This window comes from Diorhabda sublineata, chromosome 11 (genome assembly GCF_026230105.1).
Source record: "Diorhabda sublineata isolate icDioSubl1.1 chromosome 11, icDioSubl1.1, whole genome shotgun sequence".
Lineage (NCBI taxonomy): Eukaryota > Metazoa > Arthropoda > Insecta > Coleoptera > Chrysomelidae > Diorhabda > Diorhabda sublineata.
This window is the reverse complement of record NC_079484.1, coordinates 1,241,774-1,262,147: the sequence shown is the minus strand read 5'-3', so window position 1 is coordinate 1,262,147 and position 20,374 is coordinate 1,241,774. Positions and strand designations below refer to the sequence as shown.

At 30.1% G+C, this 20,374-nt stretch overlaps 1 protein-coding gene across 2 annotated transcripts in view; it reads left to right on the top strand.

Moving 5' to 3' along the window:
• The window catches only part of LOC130450535 (acetylcholine receptor subunit alpha-like), a 39,805-nt gene that overhangs the window by 16,249 nt on the left and 3,182 nt on the right, over positions 1 to 20,374 (top strand). For both annotated transcript variants that reach the window (XR_008910583.1, XM_056789000.1), the window contains exons 3-12: positions 111 to 250; positions 2,536 to 2,580; positions 2,920 to 3,029; positions 12,437 to 12,617; positions 15,146 to 15,261; positions 16,029 to 16,197; positions 16,253 to 16,389; positions 19,145 to 19,291; positions 19,566 to 19,700; positions 20,079 to 20,322. Coding sequence is in view for 1 of the 2 variants with exons in the window: in XM_056789000.1 (XP_056644978.1) it covers positions 111 to 250; positions 2,536 to 2,580; positions 2,920 to 3,029; positions 12,437 to 12,617; positions 15,146 to 15,261; positions 16,029 to 16,197; positions 16,253 to 16,389; positions 19,145 to 19,291; positions 19,566 to 19,700; positions 20,079 to 20,322 (1,424 nt within the window). In the remaining variant the exon portion in view is untranslated. The remainder of the gene's footprint in view (positions 1 to 110; positions 251 to 2,535; positions 2,581 to 2,919; positions 3,030 to 12,436; positions 12,618 to 15,145; positions 15,262 to 16,028; positions 16,198 to 16,252; positions 16,390 to 19,144; positions 19,292 to 19,565; positions 19,701 to 20,078; positions 20,323 to 20,374) is intronic.

Sequence of the window (20,374 nt, the reverse complement as noted above, 5' to 3'; positions counted from 1 at the left end):
TAAAAACTTAGTTTGAGTGATAATCGCATTTCTAAAAGTCGAAACGTACGTTTAAACTCGTTGTGGTATCGAAAACTTTTCGTAAAAACCTCGTATTTCAATTGTTACAGGGTGTTCGGGTAATCCAGACGCCAAAAGACTCTACGATGACCTACTTTCGAATTACAACAAATTGGTACGACCGGTCATCAATGTCACCGATGCCCTTACGGTCAAAATCAAACTCAAATTATCCCAACTCATCGATGTTGTAAGTAAATTTTTATTTTATTTATAACTACCACGATTACTACGAGAATTTTTGAGGTTAGGTTATTAATTTTCGAGATTTGGCAACACTGATGTGGAAGTCACGCGGTTAGAGTATTGAGAAACGTTCGGCAACACTGGTGTGTTCAATTTGAGTTTTAAAAAACGTAAATTTCCCCAATTTTTTTTGGAAAAAAATTGATATCGGATTCGAATTAATGGTTTTTGGAAACTTGAGTGATATTTATGTCATACGAGGGTCGATACATAAGATGTGGCAACACTGTTTCGTTATCGCACGTCCAAAATCGGCTTTATTTGTGACTACCACGATTACTACGAGAATTTTTGAGGTTAGGTTATTAATTTTCGAGATTTGGCAACACTGATGCGGAAGTCACGCGGTTAGAGTATTGAGAAACGTTCGGCGACACTGATATGTTCAATTTGAGTATTAAAAAACGTAAATTTCCCTAATTTTTTGGGAAAAAATTGATATCGGATTCGAATTAATGGTTTTTGGAAACTTGAGTGATATTTATGTCATACGAGGGTCGATACATAAGATATGGCAACACTGTTTCGTTATCGCACGTCCAAAATCGGCTTTATTTGTGACTACCACGATTACTACGAGAATTTTTGAAGGTTAGGTTATTAATTTTCGAGATTTGGCAACACTGATGCGGAAGTCACGCGGTTAGAGTATTGAGAAACGTTCGGCAACACTGATATGTTCAATTTGAGTTTTAAAAAACGTAAATTTCCCTAATTTTTTGGAAAAAAATTGATATCGGATTCGAATTAATGGTTTTTGGAAACTTGAGTGATATTTATGTCATACGAGGGTCGATACATAAGATATGGCAACACTGTTTCGTTATCGCACGTCCAAAATCGGCTTTATTTGTGACTACCACGATTATTACGAGAATTTTTGAGGTTAGGTTATTAATTTTCGAGATTTGGCAACACTGATGCGGAAGTCACGCGGTTAGAGTATTGAGAAACGTTCGGCAACACTGGTGTGTTCAATTTGAGTTTTAAAAAACGTAAATTTCCCCAATTTTTTTTGGAAAAAAATTGATATCGGATTCGAATTAATGGTTTTTGGAAACTTGAGTGATATTTATGTCATACGAGGGTCGATACATAAGATATGGCAACACTGTTTCGTTATCGCACGTCCAAAATCGGCTTTATTTGTGACTACCACGATTATTACGAGAATTTTTGAGGTTAGGTTATTAATTTTCGAGATTTGGCAACACTGATGCGGAAGTCACGCGGTTAGAGTATTGAGAAACGTTCGGCGACACTGGTGTGTTCAATTTGAGTTTTAAAAAACGTAAATTTCCCTAATTTTTTGGAAAAAAATTGATATCGGATTCGAATTAATGGTTTTTGGAAACTTGAGTGATATTTATGTCATACGAGGGTCGATACATAAGATATGGCAACACTGTTTCGTTATCGCACGTCCAAAATCGGCTTTATTTGTGACTACCACGATTATTACGAGAATTTTTGAGGTTAGGTTATTAATTTTCGAGATTTGGCAACACTGATGTGGAAGTCACGCGGTTAGAGTATTGAGAAACGTTCGGCAACACTGGTGTGTTCAATTTGAGTTTTAAAAAACGTAAATTTCCCCAATTTTTTTTGGAAAAAAATTGATATCGGATTCGAATTAATGGTTTTTGGAAACTTGAGTGATATTTATGTCATACGAGGGTCGATACATAAGATATGGCAACACTGTTTCGTTATCGCACGTCCAAAATCGGCTTTATTTGTGACTACCACGATTATTACGAGAATTTTTGAGGTTAGGTTATTAATTTTCGAGATTTGGCAACACTGATGTGGAAGTCACGCGGTTAGAGTATTGAGAAACGTTCGGCGACACTGATATGTTCAATTTGAGTTTTAAAAAACGTAAATTTCCCTAATTTTTTGGAAAAAAATTGATATCGGATTCGAATTAATGGTTTTTGGAAACTTGAGTGATATTTATGTCATACGAGGGTCGATACATAAGATATGGCAACACTGTTTCGTTATCGCACGTCCAAAATCGGCTTAATTTGTGACTACCACGATTATTACGAGAATTTTTGAGGTTAGGTTATTAATTTTCGAGATTTGGCAACACTGATGCGGAAGTCACGCGGTTAGAGTATTGAGAAACGTTCGGCGACACTGATATGTTCAATTTGAGTATTAAAAAACGTAAATTTCCGTCAGAGCGTCGCGTTATTTACAAATTTACTCATTTTGTTTCAGAATCTCAAGAATCAAATCATGACAACGAATTTGTGGGTCGAACAGGTAGTTAAGTTCATAGTTTTAATTAGGAAACGTAATAAATCGGTTCGTTGTGCCGTTTTTTCATATATTGCATGTGACGTAAATTATTTTTTGCGATATAAAACACTCCGAACTATCGTAGCATCAATTGAGATTGAAAAGGCTTTTGACAAGATTGAATACAGCGAAAAAAAAGTTTATTGTTTATTTTCCTAACAATTTGCCGTAAAAACTTTTCGTAATATAAATAATAGGTTATGTTTCCGCGATTAATGCATGTTATCTTCTTCTTTTTTTCGATTTTTGTTCGATTTATCGTTTTCGAATAGTAAATATATTCGGATTAACAAATTTCGACAGGCATGGTATGATTATAAACTCAAATGGGACCCAAAAGATTATGGTGGCGTTGAAATGCTCCACGTTCCATCTGATCACATATGGAGACCGGACATTGTCCTTTACAACAAGTAAGTTTTACATAAAATTGAAAAAAATATCGTTCAAGTGTTTAATGTTATAAACCAATTGTGTTTTATATATTTTTTCCAAAAACGAACAGTGGTTCTCAAAATTAGAGCGATTTCAAGTGAAAAACTATCAAAATATTTGAGGAAATTCATAAATTATAAGTTTAACTGAAATTTTTGGTGGAATGAACGTGAAAAACGGCCTATTTTGAAAGAGCGTCTCTTCAGAATATAAATGGAATTTCTAATTTACATTTTGTTATAAACCAATCGTGTTTTATATATTTTTTCCAAAAACGAACAGTGGTTCTCAAAATTAGAGCGATTTCAAGTGAAAAACTATCAAAATATTTGAGGAAATTCATAAATTATAAGTTTAACTGAAATTTTTGGTGGAATGAACGTGAAAAACGGCCTATTTTGAAAGAGCGTCTCTTCAGAATATAAATGGAATTTCTAATTTACATTTTGTTATAAACCAATCGTGTTTTATATATTTTTTCCAAAAACGAACAGTGGTTCTCAAAATTAGAGCGATTTCAAGTGAAAAACTATCAAAATATTTGAGGAAATTCATAAATTATAAGTTTAACTGAAATTTTTGGTGGAATGAACGTGAAAAACGGCCTATTTTGAAAGAGCGTCTCTTCAGAATATAAATGGAATTTCTAATTTACATTTTGTTATAAACCAATCGTGTTTTATATATTTTTTCCAAAAACGAACAGTGGTTCTCAAAATTAGAGCGATTTCAAGTGAAAAACTATCAAAATATTTGAGGAAATTCATAAATTATAAGTTTAACTGAAATTTTTGGTGGAATGAACGTGAAAAACGGCCTATTTTTAAAGAGCGTCTCTTCAGAATATAAATGGAATTTCTAATTTACATTTTGTTATAAACCAATCGTGTTTTATATATTTTTTCCAAAAACGAACAGTGGTTCTCAAAATTAGAGCGATTTCAAGTGAAAAACTATCAAAATATTTGAAGAAATTCATAAATTATAAGTTTAACTAAAATTTTTGGTGGAATGAACATGAAAAACGGCCTATTTTTAAAGAGCGTCTCTACAAAATATAAATGGAATTTCTAATTTACATTTTGTTATAAACCAATCGTGTTTTATATATTTTTTCCAAAAACGAACAGTGGTTCTCAAAATTAGAGCGATTTCAAGTGAAAAACTATCAAAATATTTGAGGAAATTCATAAATTATAAGTTTAACTGAAATTTTTGGTGGAATGAACGTGAAAAACGGCCTATTTTTAAAGAGCGTCTCTTCAGAATATAAATGGAATTTCTAATTTACATTTTGTTATAAACCAATCGTGTTTTATATATTTTTTCCAAAAACGAACAGTGGTTCTCAAAATTAGAGCGATTTCAAGTGAAAAACTATCAAAATATTTGAGGAAATTCATAAATTATAAGTTTAACTGAAATTTTTGGTGGAATGAACGTGAAAAACGGCCTATTTTTAAAGAGCGTCTCTTCAGAATATAAATGGAATTTCTAATTTACATTTTGTTATAAACCAATCGTGTTTTATATATTTTTTCCAAAAACGAACAGTGGTTCTCAAAATTAGAGCGATTTCAAGTGAAAAACTATCAAAATATTTGAGGAAATTCATAAATTATAAGTTTAACTAAAATTTTTGGTGGAATGAACATGAAAAACGGCCTATTTTTAAAGAGCGTCTCTACAAAATATAAATGGAATTTCTAATTTACATTTTGTTATAAACCAATCGTGTTTTATATATTTTTTCCAAAAACGAACAGTGGTTCTCAAAATTAGAGCGATTTCAAGTGAAAAACTATCAAAATATTTGAGGAAATTCATAAATTATAAGTTTAACTGAAATTTTTGGTGGAATGAACGTGAAAAACGGCCTATTTTTAAAGAGCGTCTCTTCAGAATATAAATGGAATTTCTAATTTACATTTTGTTATAAACCAATCGTGTTTTATATATTTTTTCCAAAAACGAACAGTGGTTCTCAAAATTAGAGCGATTTCAAGTGAAAAACTATCAAAATATTTGAGGAAATTCATAAATTATAAGTTTAACTGAAATTTTTGGTGGAATGAACGTGAAAAACGGCCTATTTTTAAAGAGCGTCTCTTCAGAATATAAATGGAATTTCTAATTTACATTTTGTTATAAACCAATCGTGTTTTATATATTTTTTCCAAAAACGAACAGTGGTTCTCAAAATTAGAGCGATTTCAAGTGAAAAACTATCAAAATATTTGAGGAAATTCATAAATTATAAGTTTAACTGAAATTTTTGGTGGAATGAACGTGAAAAACGGCCTATTTTTAAAGAGCGTCTCTTCAGAATATAAATGGAATTTCTAATTTACATTTTGTTATAAACCAATCGTGTTTTATATATTTTTTCCAAAAACGAACAGTGGTTCTCAAAATTAGAGCGATTTCAAGTGAAAAACTATCAAAATATTTGAGGAAATTCATAAATTATAAGTTTAACTGAAATTTTTGGTGGAATGAACGTGAAAAACGGCCTATTTTTAAAGAGCGTCTCTTCAGAATATAAATGGAATTTCTAATTTACATTTTGTTATAAACCAATCGTGTTTTATATATTTTTTCCAAAAACGAACAGTGGTTCTCAAAATTAGAGCGATTTCAAGTGAAAAACTATCAAAATATTTGAGGAAATTCATAAATTATAAGTTTAACTGAAATTTTTGGTGGAATGAACGTGAAAAACGGCCTATTTTTAAAGAGCGTCTCTTCAGAATATAAATGGAATTTCTAATTTACATTTTGTTATAAACCAATCGTGTTTTATATATTTTTTCCAAAAACGAACAGTGGTTCTCAAAATTAGAGCGATTTCAAGTGAAAAACTATCAAAATATTTGAGGAAATTCATAAATTATAAGTTTAACTGAAATTTTTGGTGGAATGAACGTGAAAAACGGCCTATTTTTAAAGAGCGTCTCTTCAGAATATAAATGGAATTTCTAATTTACATTTTGTTATAAACCAATCGTGTTTTATATATTTTTTCCAAAAACGAACAGTGGTTCTCAAAATTAGAGCGATTTCAAGTGAAAAACTATCAAAATATTTGAAGAAATTCATAAATTATAAGTTTAACTAAAATTTTTGGTGGAATGAACATGAAAAACGGCCTATTTTTAAAGAGCGTCTCTACAAAATATAAATGGAATTTCTAATTTACATTTTGTTATAAACCAATCGTGTTTTATATATTTTTTCCAAAAACGAACAGTGGTTCTCAAAATTAGAGCGATTTCAAGTGAAAAACTATCAAAATATTTGAGGAAATTCATAAATTATAAGTTTAACTGAAATTTTTGGTGGAATGAACGTGAAAAACGGCCTATTTTTAAAGAGCGTCTCTTCAGAATATAAATGGAATTTCTAATTTACATTTTGTTATAAACCAATCGTGTTTTATATATTTTTTCCAAAAACGAACAGTGGTTCTCAAAATTAGAGCGATTTCAAGTGAAAAACTATCAAAATATTTGAGGAAATTCATAAATTATAAGTTTAACTGAAATTTTTGGTGGAATGAACGTGAAAAACGGCCTATTTTTAAAGAGCGTCTCTTCAGAATATAAATGGAATTTCTAATTTACATTTTGTTATAAACCAATCGTGTTTTATATATTTTTTCCAAAAACGAACAGTGGTTCTCAAAATTAGAGCGATTTCAAGTGAAAAACTATCAAAATATTTGAGGAAATTCATAAATTATAAGTTTAACTGAAATTTTTGGTGGAATGAACGTGAAAAACGGCCTATTTTGAAAGAGCGTCTCTTCAGAATATAAATGGAATTTCTAATTTACATTTTGTTATAAACCAATCGTGTTTTATATATTTTTTCCAAAAACGAACAGTGGTTCTCAAAATTAGAGCGATTTCAAGTGAAAAACTATCAAAATATTTGAGGAAATTCATAAATTATAAGTTTAACTGAAATTTTTGGTGGAATGAACGTGAAAAACGGCCTATTTTTAAAGAGCGTCTCTTCAGAATATAAATGGAATTTCTAATTTACATTTTGTTATAAACCAATCGTGTTTTATATATTTTTTCCAAAAACGAACAGTGGTTCTCAAAATTAGAGCGATTTCAAGTGAAAAACTATCAAAATATTTGAAGAAATTCATAAATTATAAGTTTAACTAAAATTTTTGGTGGAATGAACATGAAAAACGGCCTATTTTTAAAGAGCGTCTCTACAAAATATAAATGGAATTTCTAATTTACATTTTGTTATAAACCAATCGTGTTTTATATATTTTTTCCAAAAACGAACAGTGGTTCTCAAAATTAGAGCGATTTCAAGTGAAAAACTATCAAAATATTTGAGGAAATTCATAAATTATAAGTTTAACTGAAATTTTTGGTGGAATGAACGTGAAAAACGGCCTATTTTTAAAGAGCGTCTCTTCAGAATATAAATGGAATTTCTAATTTACATTTTGTTATAAACCAATCGTGTTTTATATATTTTTTCCAAAAACGAACAGTGGTTCTCAAAATTAGAGCGATTTCAAGTGAAAAACTATCAAAATATTTGAGGAAATTCATAAATTATAAGTTTAACTGAAATTTTTGGTGGAATGAACGTGAAAAACGGCCTATTTTTAAAGAGCGTCTCTTCAGAATATAAATGGAATTTCTAATTTACATTTTGTTATAAACCAATCGTGTTTTATATATTTTTTCCAAAAACGAACAGTGGTTCTCAAAATTAGAGCGATTTCAAGTGAAAAACTATCAAAATATTTGAGGAAATTCATAAATTATAAGTTTAACTGAAATTTTTGGTGGAATGAACGTGAAAAACGGCCTATTTTTAAAGAGCGTCTCTTCAGAATATAAATGGAATTTCTAATTTACATTTTGTTATAAACCAATCGTGTTTTATATATTTTTTCCAAAAACGAACAGTGGTTCTCAAAATTAGAGCGATTTCAAGTGAAAAACTATCAAAATATTTGAGGAAATTCATAAATTATAAGTTTAACTGAAATTTTTGGTGGAATGAACGTGAAAAACGGCCTATTTTTAAAGAGCGTCTCTTCAGAATATAAATGGAATTTCTAATTTACATTTTGTTATAAACCAATCGTGTTTTATATATTTTTTCCAAAAACGAACAGTGGTTCTCAAAATTAGAGCGATTTCAAGTGAAAAACTATCAAAATATTTGAGGAAATTCATAAATTATAAGTTTAACTGAAATTTTTGGTGGAATGAACGTGAAAAACGGCCTATTTTTAAAGAGCGTCTCTTCAGAATATAAATGGAATTTCTAATTTACATTTTGTTATAAACCAATCGTGTTTTATATATTTTTTCCAAAAACGAACAGTGGTTCTCAAAATTAGAGCGATTTCAAGTGAAAAACTATCAAAATATTTGAAGAAATTCATAAATTATAAGTTTAACTAAAATTTTTGGTGGAATGAACATGAAAAACGGCCTATTTTTAAAGAGCGTCTCTACAAAATATAAATGGAATTTCTAATTTACATTTTGTTATAAACCAATCGTGTTTTATATATTTTTTCCAAAAACGAACAGTGGTTCTCAAAATTAGAGCGATTTCAAGTGAAAAACTATCAAAATATTTGAAGAAATTCATAAATTATAAGTTTAACTAAAATTTTTGGTGGAATGAACATGAAAAACGGCCTATTTTTAAAGAGCGTCTCTACAAAATATAAATGGAATTTCTAATTTACATTTTGTTATAAACCAATCGTGTTTTATATATTTTTTCCAAAAACGAACAGTGGTTCTCAAAATTAGAGCGATTTCAAGTGAAAAACTATCAAAATATTTGAAGAAATTCATAAATTATAAGTTTAACTAAAATTTTTGGTGGAATGAACGTGAAAAACGGCCTATTTTTAAAGAGCGTCTCTTCAGAATATAAATGGAATTTCTAATTTACATTTTGTTATAAACCAATCGTGTTTTATATATTTTTTCCAAAAACGAACAGTGGTTCTCAAAATTAGAGCGATTTCAAGTGAAAAACTATCAAAATATTTGAGGAAATTCATAAATTATAAGTTTAACTGAAATTTTTGGTGGAATGAACGTGAATAACGGCCTATTTTTGAAGCGCGTTCGTCAATGTATGAATTGAATTCCTAATTTCCATTTTGTGCGTCCGAATTTTGATTTTTATAAATCTCAACCGTTTTTTTTATGAAGTTTTTTATATATTTCTGAAAGAAAACACGAAAAACTCTCTAACAACAAAATTTAGAGGGATTTAAGAAGCTATTGACATTCACGTCCTGTACCAATTAAAAAATTTGCCAGATTTGCTCTTTTAGGATAAAAATTGTAGTCGAATAAAAATTTTACAAAACTTATTGATGCAACTTTATCAAAAATAGTCAAGACAGTGAATTCAAATGTAGAATTTACTACGATGAAGACCCAGACACAATCAATCGATCGACCATTCAGTACCAGATTTTACCCTTAGTGACTTTCTCCTGTTTCCTAACCTTAAAATTTAACTTACATGTGAGGGGAGGACTGCGATTTAAAAAAATTGTTTTGGCACTGTATCATAAGCCTCCTTTAGTTCGATAAATGGTAAATGTACATTTTTGTTTTCGGCCTTGCTCTTTTCCAAGAAATTTTTTATCTTAGTGTAGTCTTCATATTCGTTTTAATGTGAAATTATTTGACTTTTTTCTTTTTTCAAACAAAAACTTCTTCGAGGTACACATATATAAATCTAGAGCAACCTACGGATTTGAATAATGTATCGAACTTCTTCCAGAAAGTGTAATTTGAAACTGGGTTGCAACTTCGGAAAATCCTTCGATGTAAAAAGATAAAATATCACTTTTACCACGTGGCTAGCGTGCCAAATTCATTTTCAAACGTTTGTTTTCTTTTCATTTCGAATGTTAAACTCTTGGGTATTATTTTACACAGTTCTTGATAGCAAATAGCCCAGATTTAGTCCCCTCGGATTATTTTTTGTTCTCACACTCAAAAAAAATTGACTTGGCAATGAAAGATAGGAACCGTGAAGTCTTTGACCACACAGACCTTCAGATAGATCCCAGTACACGTTACCAAAGTCCGATGTCTTTTGAGAAACCGATCAGGCGCTTTGGCAGGTTGTGGGGTGTGTCCAGGTGTTTAAACCACGTCTAGGACATTCACAGATAAAGTGATCTGCAGTTTCCATTCACCAGAAGACACCTTGGACCATCCGCGATGCCCAGTTGTGTTTTCCTTGTCGGGCCAGGTACTTATGGAACTGTCCTCGTATTTATCTATAAACTCACGCAGTATGTAACAAAAAAATTAGAATCAAAAGTCATCAAACATTCAATTGAGTCCATCAACAACGAATTTCTCGCCCGAACGGTTTTCCTTTTTCGATGCTCAACATTTCCACGAAACGCTGACAAACAGACCCCTTATTACAAGTCATCCCTTTCGATTCTCACCCTTCTCGCCCTCGTTCACACTATCGGTTCCAATTCGCGCGAAATACACGAAGAAAAAGATCATTAATTCACTTCACCTAATCGAAATGCGCGGTATGTCTTGTCCTCTTTCTGAAACGACGCCGTTGTTGACGCGTCCGAGCTTCCTTTACCTTCCACTTCCGTGCAATTAACTTGATCCAGGAATTTTTCACTTCCTTCAGAATAACTCCGGAATTGTGTCATTTGTTTTATTTTTATACTTCTATATATGCCTAAACAGCACTTTCAACCCCATTTGAAGGTTCCTAAAGTGTAAAATATTTAAAAATCTCCAATTAGAATGATTTTATAGCCTCGACCTTCAGATTTCAATCAAATTTTGAAAGTTCTACAGAGATTTACAAATTCTACAAAATGATAAACACTATTCACCACTAATAAGTAGTAAAATAAACATTAAAATCATCCCGTCTTACTTTAAATATTCTATATTCGTATTTACGATGTGAAATTGAATAAAAAGTCAAATTAGTTCTTACATCACTACCACTGTCGATTTAAACAAACTAATAAGTATGTTTTGTTGTTGGTTTAAATCATTAAAACAATGTTTAATCATTCAATATAATAAAAAATATTTCCAAACTGTTTTTTCGGTGTAAATAAGTTACTTAATTTAAACAGATACAAATGGAATGTCTTTCATTCAGAATTCAATTTATTCAGTACGGTAAATTATGGTCTGAAGGGAAATTGATTAACTCGATTCTATGTCTTAAACAAGTTTTCAGAAGTATTACATTTCTTGATATTACGAAGAATGAAAAGTTCTAAACTATAGTAGAGATACACTGTAAAATAATTTCAATCTAAGTAATAATAATAATAATACAAACCCCTTCTTTTATTTATTATTAATTTCTTATAATAACAATATTAATATCATGATACTGTTTATATAAATGTATTAATCATTAGTTCTTCTTCTTTTTTATAATACTAAATACAAGTAGATTTAACCGTAGTAAATAACCATCGAAATACATTTTTATAACCAGATCATAAATCAACTTCTTTTATGTATAAAGAACGATATTTTTTTTTGTGAAATTCCAAAATGAACATTTTTGTTTATTCTTTTGATTATTATCATTAATTTCTTCCAATAATTATATTAATTTCATTATACCGTTTATATGGATGTATTAATCATTAGTTCTTCTTTTTTATAATACTAAATACAAATAGAATTATTTGAAGTAATAAACCATCGAAATACAATTTTACAACCAGATCATAAATCAACTTCTTTTATATATAAAGTACGCGATATTGACGTTTCCAAAACAATATTGAATCATCGTTAAAGGGCTTACTCTACGGAATACAAATTCGAATCCAAAGGGACTCCAAGATTTCGAATCATCGAGTAAAACAAAGGATACAACGTAATAACAAAGGAACTTTAAAGTAAAATTTAATTACGGCTAAAATAACTCGTGAAAAGACACAACGGTAATAACTAATGGTTCAATTAATTACGAGGTGTATTCAAAAAATATGTTGGTTATACTTTATAGTTATATAAGAGTTATATAAAATTTTTGTGTTTTCACCAACCTCGTACCTAACCTCTAATAGACTCAATATTTCTCATGAAACTTATTATGAGTTAGTGAGTAAACGAAATGACGTAAAGCTGTACTCTCAGAACTATCGACCGTCACCCGTATATTACCCTCCATTATTAATCGAAGTTTAGTCTTTTAGTAATTTGGTTGTCAGTTTAAAACAGACGCATAAATAAATATTTTTCCAAACAACTGCTTTGAAAACACGTTTTCCTCAAGGCAATTTCCTACTTATAAAAACAGCTTGTGCAATGGTAAATGGAAATTTTTATTTTTCTTGTTCTAGTGCCGATGGCAACTTTGAGGTGACGCTAGCTACGAAAGCAACACTGAATTATACGGGACGAGTCGATTGGAAACCGCCGGCCATTTACAAGTCTTCCTGCGAAATAGATGTCGAGTATTTTCCGTTCGATGAACAAACTTGCGTTATGAAATTCGGATCGTGGACTTACGACGGTTTCCAGGTAAGTGAAATTTATTGAACTGTTCTATATAATACATTTCTTTAAGTGTAATATGAAATTTGTACATCTAAATATATCTACTCGTATATATTGAGATAATGATATCAATATGTTTTTTTTAGTTTCTATTTTTATAATTATAACCAACACAAAAAAACTGCTAAACAGAAAAGGCTCAAAAGAAATTGGCAATAAGTTTGTCGGTGTAAAAAAATATGGCAACATCGCGATTTTCTATGTATTTTTTTAGATATTTACCTTTTAATTGTTTATCTTCTGCAACTTCTTGCACACCTCACTATAAAACTAAATAAACTATTCACGATTACACTTTATGTTTCCAAATTGCACATTTTAAACATTAAAATCAATTTATTATTTCTCGCAAACATACGAGCATGAAAAATGTATTAAAATTGAAATGTTTCAATACAATCACTCACACAGGTAAATCCACATTTAAAGAAAAATAGTTCGTCGTAATTTGTAACCGCACCTCGTATTTAAAAACGTACAAAAACAAAAATTCTTTTCGACCGTATTTTTATAAAACGAGACGTTTTTCCGAACACTCAAATCTCATAAAGTTATTGTTCGTGAATTTTATTTGGATCCTAAAACGGCTAAAGCGTTTTCAAGTTGACGTGTTGCTTTCCAAATAGGAAATAACGCGATTCGCTATCCTTTTCATTTATTTCGTTGGCTTAAAATGAAGTATACTTGTAAATATTTTTCAACAAAACAAGTTTGAATCGATAAAATTGTATGTTTTTAAATTTTAACACGATTTTTTAATAGGCTGTCTTGTAGATAGCACACGAAATGTATATTTGCATCGATGTTACTTTGGCGCGCTACACAAAAAAAACGCGGTTCGTTTATCACTACTCTATTACCATTTTTTTACTGGTAAACACACTTTTGTTTCGCACTAACTATAGAAACACTATAACTGGAAAATATAAATCATTTTTGTTTCCATCTTTGCCTCAATTCACAATAAATCACTTAAGAGGTATCATCTTTTAGACGTGAACAAACAACGTTAGAATATTATAAAATGGTTATTCTTATGTTCACCAATGACAGGTCAAAGAAAAAGTTATTCAATAGAGTGCTCGTCTTGGATATTTCTATTTGTCTATTACTCACACAAAGCGATGAGACACAATGGCTGTTTGTACTTCAACAAAGCTAAATACGAGAGTGAAAGTAAAAAAAGATTATGAGAAAATATTTTTTCAATTAAAATAAAAATATACTTCAGACACAAATAAATAAAATCATTGGCTAAATGTAGCTAGTTGACAGTATATTAAAGGGCCAATCCATCAATAGTTAGAAGTTCTATTTGTTGGAGGGAAAAGTAGGTGTAAAAGCGGTAAAATGTTTAGTAGCAATGTTGAGGTTTTAGAACCAAGTAGAGCTTATATAAAGTGATATATGTAGTGTGTTTATATAAAAATTACGTTATTAAGTGATTCGGCTAAAATTAAGAGCGATAAAATACAACAACGATTGTAGTTTATAAATTAGAAACAATTTTGAATTAAAACAGTAAGTTTTTCTTAACTTAATCTATTTGCTGTTATATCAAAAAGTTATTATGTAGAATTAACGTTTAATTTTGCTATCTACGTTATTTTTTTAATGAAAGGTCGTTACATTTGTTAGTATATTTTTAGAATAAGGTCTTTTTGCTTTTACCAGAAACATACGTACTTTATTTTCGCAACGTTTATTTTCAACCCCAATTTAATGTACTCTTTGATTAACTTACGCGACTGGTACGGGATTTGGTTAGCTTAGCTGTAAACAGCAAATAAGTAATTAGAAACGAAAACTACCCTTCATCGGAATTTGCATAAAGTGTCTGTGACAGACACCGTATAGTAGGCATAAACAACGTACAGTTTAGTCACTCTGGCTGGTAATGTTTCATTTTGTGAGATTAGCTCTAAAAATATGAGTATTTATAAATGATTTATTACTCTAATACATACAATTAGAAAGATTTCCTTGAAAATAGGTCATTCAGGATAAATTATAATCGATATGACAATATCGCAACACAACCAATGTTCATGTCTTTATTCTGATTTAATTATTTGACATTTTGTCTGTATTGTTTGTTTCATTATAATAATAATAATTTGTTTAAACATTTCTATCTATTCAATCATAGATAAATGAATTTAATTGATAACGAAGAAATGACAGGATTTCTGGCATCGTTGCCAAATTTATTAATGATTTAATATTAATTATATATTAATAATAAAATTATTTATTAATATGTCATATGAAATCATTAAAAAATATTTGCTTTAAATTGGTACTTATCAAAAATTGAGAGTTCTCAATACTAAAAAATATTTGTACACAACATATAAACGACTGGTTGTAATTTTACGTATAATGAATCTGGCAACGTCGTAAATATTTAACGTCAAGTGTGGGTGTTCTAATATACAGGGTGATACATATATAATATTTCCATATTTTCTTGTTATTTATTTCTTATTCAGGTGGATCTTCGTCATCTGGATGAAATGAAGGGATCTAATGTAGTAGATATCGGGATCGATTTGACTGAATTCTACACATCTGTCGAATGGGACATTTTAGAAGTTCCTGCAGTTAGGTAACTAAATAAGTTTGTATTTAAGTTTTGAGTGAATTGAATAATGCACAGAAAGTTCCTTAATTATTAAACAACGTTAAAGTATATGCGTATTCGGTTTATTTGCAAGACCTAACCAAATATTAGTTCAGTGAAACATGTCTTCCATTCGAAACAAAAACTTTTCTTGAACAAATTGTAAATAAAACTGTTTGATATCATTAGAAAGTCGACTAAAATAAATTATGATTGAAAACACGAGCACGTCTCAGAAAATAATTTTCAATTCCGAATCAGATGTAATAACAAACACAACAGCGTTGCCAGCTGACGCATAATCACTATTTCGTCAATTATAAACATTGAATATTGGTATTATTTATTTTAGTACTACTTAAAGCTGCAACTCATGCATTTTCTTCCCCTCCATATCTCTGGGCTAGATTAGCTATAGTTATGATGAACTTTTTTACTGACTGTAATTACTATGTCTAATTAATTTCTGAAAGTAAAATTCGTTATATAATTTGACTGAATACGGTATGCTAGTAGTTCGCTTTTATCTATGTGCAAGAAAATCCGGCAACATCGCTTGAATGTTTACATTTCATTTTATCCAAAAAAAAAGAAGAAGTAGAGGTTAAGCAATTTTGCCGCCTAATTTGTAAACGTGTATATAACCAACAGATAGTCGTTTTAAGTTATTTATTTAGTGTGTTTTTCATGTAATTTGGAAAGTATTATCCAATTAAATTTTCAATATCGTGGTATAACAAATTTTGTTTCAGAAATGAAAAGTTTTATACGTGCTGTGATGAACCCTACCTTGATATTACTTTCAACATAACGATGAGAAGAAAAACGCTCTTTTATACCGTTAATTTGATAATTCCCTGTATGGGCATATCTTTTCTCACCGTTCTTGTCTTCTATCTTCCATCCGACAGCGGCGAAAAAGTAAGTAAATCTATTTTTCTAATCTTTCACGTTACTGCTATACAATTTTTTTCAGGTTAGCTTATCAATATCCATACTCTTATCGTTGACTGTCTTCTTCCTACTTCTAGCCGAAATTATTCCTCCCACATCGCTTGTAGTGCCGTTACTTGGTAAATTCGTTTTATTTACCATGATACTTGATACATTTAGGTAAGTGATAGTTTCGATTAATAATTATTGCTCTGCAAAATTGTCTTGTTATTTATCGTTTTTGAAATATAATTTTATTTTTCTAAACTGTGGAAACAAATGTAGTGAAACACTAAAAACATTCATAAGTCTAACCGTTTTGCTCTCGACCATAGTACTTAATAATTTATGAGACTTTCCGTAAGAGTTGGAAGTATTTTTACTCCTCCAAATTTTATAAAAGAGAAAACACTTCTTCCATCAACTCTTGGAATATTTAAAACGTCATTTGAAACGGGTTTTACGGCTACGTTTCCACTCGGGCGAGTAATTTATGAAATACACTGAGAAAAAGTGTAAAAAGTGGAGAAACTTTATAAAAATCTAACAAATTCTAATATTTGTAGAAGATTGTTATAAACTATTGAAAATTTACGCTTTGGGACTCGTTTTGATATTATTCACTGCTTCTATAGTCAATTAAACATAACAGAAAAGTTTAGTCAGTGTAATCTTTAATAGTTGCGATTAAATAGTTTCCGTTTCTTCTATTAAGTTCGTATGTTTGCTTGTGGCTGGACCCGATTTTCCAAACAGCCATATTACAGGGTGAAAAAGAATAATTTCCAATTAAATTACACAATCTAAGGAAACTGATGATCTACGTCAAAATGGCGGTCGTGGGGTAAACAATCGACTTTGTCTTATGTAACCTGTGTTAGATTTTCTTAATTTTTTCTTTGTTCTTTGATATTAAGAAGATTTCGTAGACAGTTTTTAGACCTATTTCATTAGAATTAATACACCGGAAACTGAGTATTTTTGCAGTTCTTTGTCAGTCGGCATAACGTACACTGAGAAAAAGTTTAATTAGTGGATTATTATTATTATAAAAACTATTTAAAATTACATTTTACAATAATCATGTTTTTTTAACTGTTCTTATGAAGACCAAGACCATATTACAGAGTGAAAAAAAATAATTACCAATTAAATTAGGCAATCTAAGGAAACAGATGATCTACGTCAAAATGGCGGTCGTGGGGTAAACAATCGACTTTCGTGTTAGGTTTCCTTGATTTTTCCCGGTATATTACAAGGTCAAACTTGTAGCTTTTAAATTTACTCTTTCGAGAGTTGATTTCGCATTTCTTCACATAGAAACTTTACAAGAAGCCATTTTGCAATAAAACTGGGAATAATAATTTCAGAAACCTACCACCAGAGCATTTGTTTACCCCACGACGGCCATCTTTAAATAAGCATCAACTGATTTTGACAATTCGTTAGATTGCACAATGACCTTTCTAACTAACTAAATTTCTTTTAGGTTATATTCATTTTTTTGAATTGTTATTTATCGTTTACAGCCGAATACTATTTCAAATTTTTTCTCCATTGTCTCCCTTACCACTTTGTCTATCGTACTTAACTATAAATTACTTTTTTTCTTCATTACGAAATCGGCCGCGAAGTAAAATGAAATGTTTTGTATCCCCTTGAAAGAATTACTTTTTTTAGTGTAACTGTGTTTTAAACCTTGTTGTTAAATATTGATAAATTCCGTAACATTTTCACTCATATAGATAAACTGGCGATGCAGTTCTGTTGAATTATTATTTAACTAGTGAACCAAAATATAAGACTACTACATTTATATATAACTACGTTGTGTAAAAAAAAACGTAGCAGTTAAAATTAATAATAACGTTTTTATTGCCATTTGTCATTTTTCTAATTCTGCTTTGAAATTGTCTAATACCAAGACGGATTTCCAACCAGCTTTTAAATATTGTATCTCACATTTTGGTAATATTATATTTATGTTGACAGATTGTTTATTGTGAAAGAAGAAAAACTTCATTTTTTAATGTGATATTACTTCAACGTCAGCGCTTGATTATTCATTCAAAGTGCGTTTTTTTACATGGCTGAATGCCTAAACCAGTAAAGGCCATTATAACGAGAAGTTTATATATCTCGTTGACGTAAAGTGACTAACTTCTCGAATGGAAAATGATAAAGAACGTTATAGTCTTTTTAAATATTTATTAGCAATTATTCCGCGAAGTATTAAAAATAAATGTATAAATTATGTCTCTATACTCTTGTATTTTACTTCACGTAACTTCAATTTGGTTTAAATGGGAAAATATTAATGATACTAGACAGAATGTATAGTGGATAACATAGTTTGTGATTACGTGGATTCTGAGTGATCTAACATCACCCTTTAACGTTTATGTATTACTATAAAAAAAAAGTGAAGGCATTAAAATATCATTAGTGCTGATATCGGTAAAATGTCGAGATATTCCGGAAGTTTATTAAAAGTTTCCTCACTTTTTAACCAGGACCGGCTGAAGGTAAATACTTCTTTTTATATATTATAAATAAGTTGATATGTATAACATAAAGGGAATGTGATATTTAACAACATAACTTTGAATATTAGCCAGGAAACTAAGTTATTAGAATGGTCTCATAAATAATGTGTAAGGTTAATTGCTGAACTAATAACGGAATACTTGATCTCAGATCCCACTTGGTCTACAATTAATAATTTCCCGGAAATTTAGTTAGTTAGGCGGATAGTTGCAAACATCTTGATGTCTAAATGTTGAAAAATTGATAATTGCTATGCTTCGTAGGAAAAATTCAAGTTTATTAGATAAAGGAACTTGAAACTCAAATTTTATTTTATGCAAGTTGTATAATACGAACGGTAGCTGAGCAGAAGTAATAATAGACGTATATATGATTATTTTTGTTACAGTATATGCGTAACGGTAGTTGTATTAAACGTACATTTCCGTTCCCCCCAAACCCACGTAATGGCGCCGTGGGTACGAAGAGTCTTCATCCACATTCTTCCAAGGCTTCTCGTCATGCGTCGACCCCATTATCCACTAGATAGTAGAAGGTAACCAACCACTTATACATTGTTAAATGTTATACATGTGTCTTAACAAACAAACAAAGTAAGGTTAGAAAATTTATTTTGCATATTTCTATTAATTATTTTATTAACAATTACATAAAAGTAAAAATATCTATTAAAGAAGACTTTTTATACTTCTCAAATAAAGATTTGAATATAAAGGCGAGTCTAGTATAGTTAGTATCTTTTTGTAACTTTAAAACACATCCAATTTGTTCACTATCCTAATCAATATTAACTTTATTTTCAATTGCAGTCATCGTGTAATGATTAGAACCTGTAACGGTTTAGAATTAAGAGATTCGGGACTATATCAAGACGCCTCCGATTTAACCGAAGATCCATCAGGATTCTTCCCGAATGCCAGTTCCATAGACGAACTTACTCCAAGGTGAGTTGATTTCCTTTCATATCTCGATGAAAACATATTTATCAAAATCTAGATAGCATATATAGGGTGTGTAAAATAAATAACCTCCAGGCAATCGTAAATGATACTTCCTAATAATGTAAACGGTGTTCTGGGAAAAAAAATTTTAATGCAATTGTAAATGATAGTTTAATTAAAATACTTGATAATATACAGGGTGTTCTTGGAAAATAATTACCTCCAAAGCAATTGTAAATAACAGTTTCGTCGAAATACCTAATAACATACAGGGTGCTCTTGGAAAACTAGATGATAACTTTATATATATATATATACAGGGTGTATTTTTTGAAATAAATAATCTCAAATGGGACATTTATGGTGTATTATAATTCTTAGGGAATTAGAAGCTGGCGTTTTGAGATCTTGCAGTATTCACGGTACGACGCCGCCGCCGAGCATGGGTTTCCATTTGGGCGATCATTTGATAGATTCCAAAGGTATGGAACATATAGAGGAACATTTGAACGACGTTCTGCTCAAAGAATGTCACCCGTGGCACCACTGTCCAGAAGTACATAAAGCGATAGACGGCGTTAGATTCATCGCAGACCATACAAGGAGAGAAGAGGACTCCACTAAAGTAGATACTACCGAAAATATTTACATAACCTCAAATTAATCCGCTAATCCTA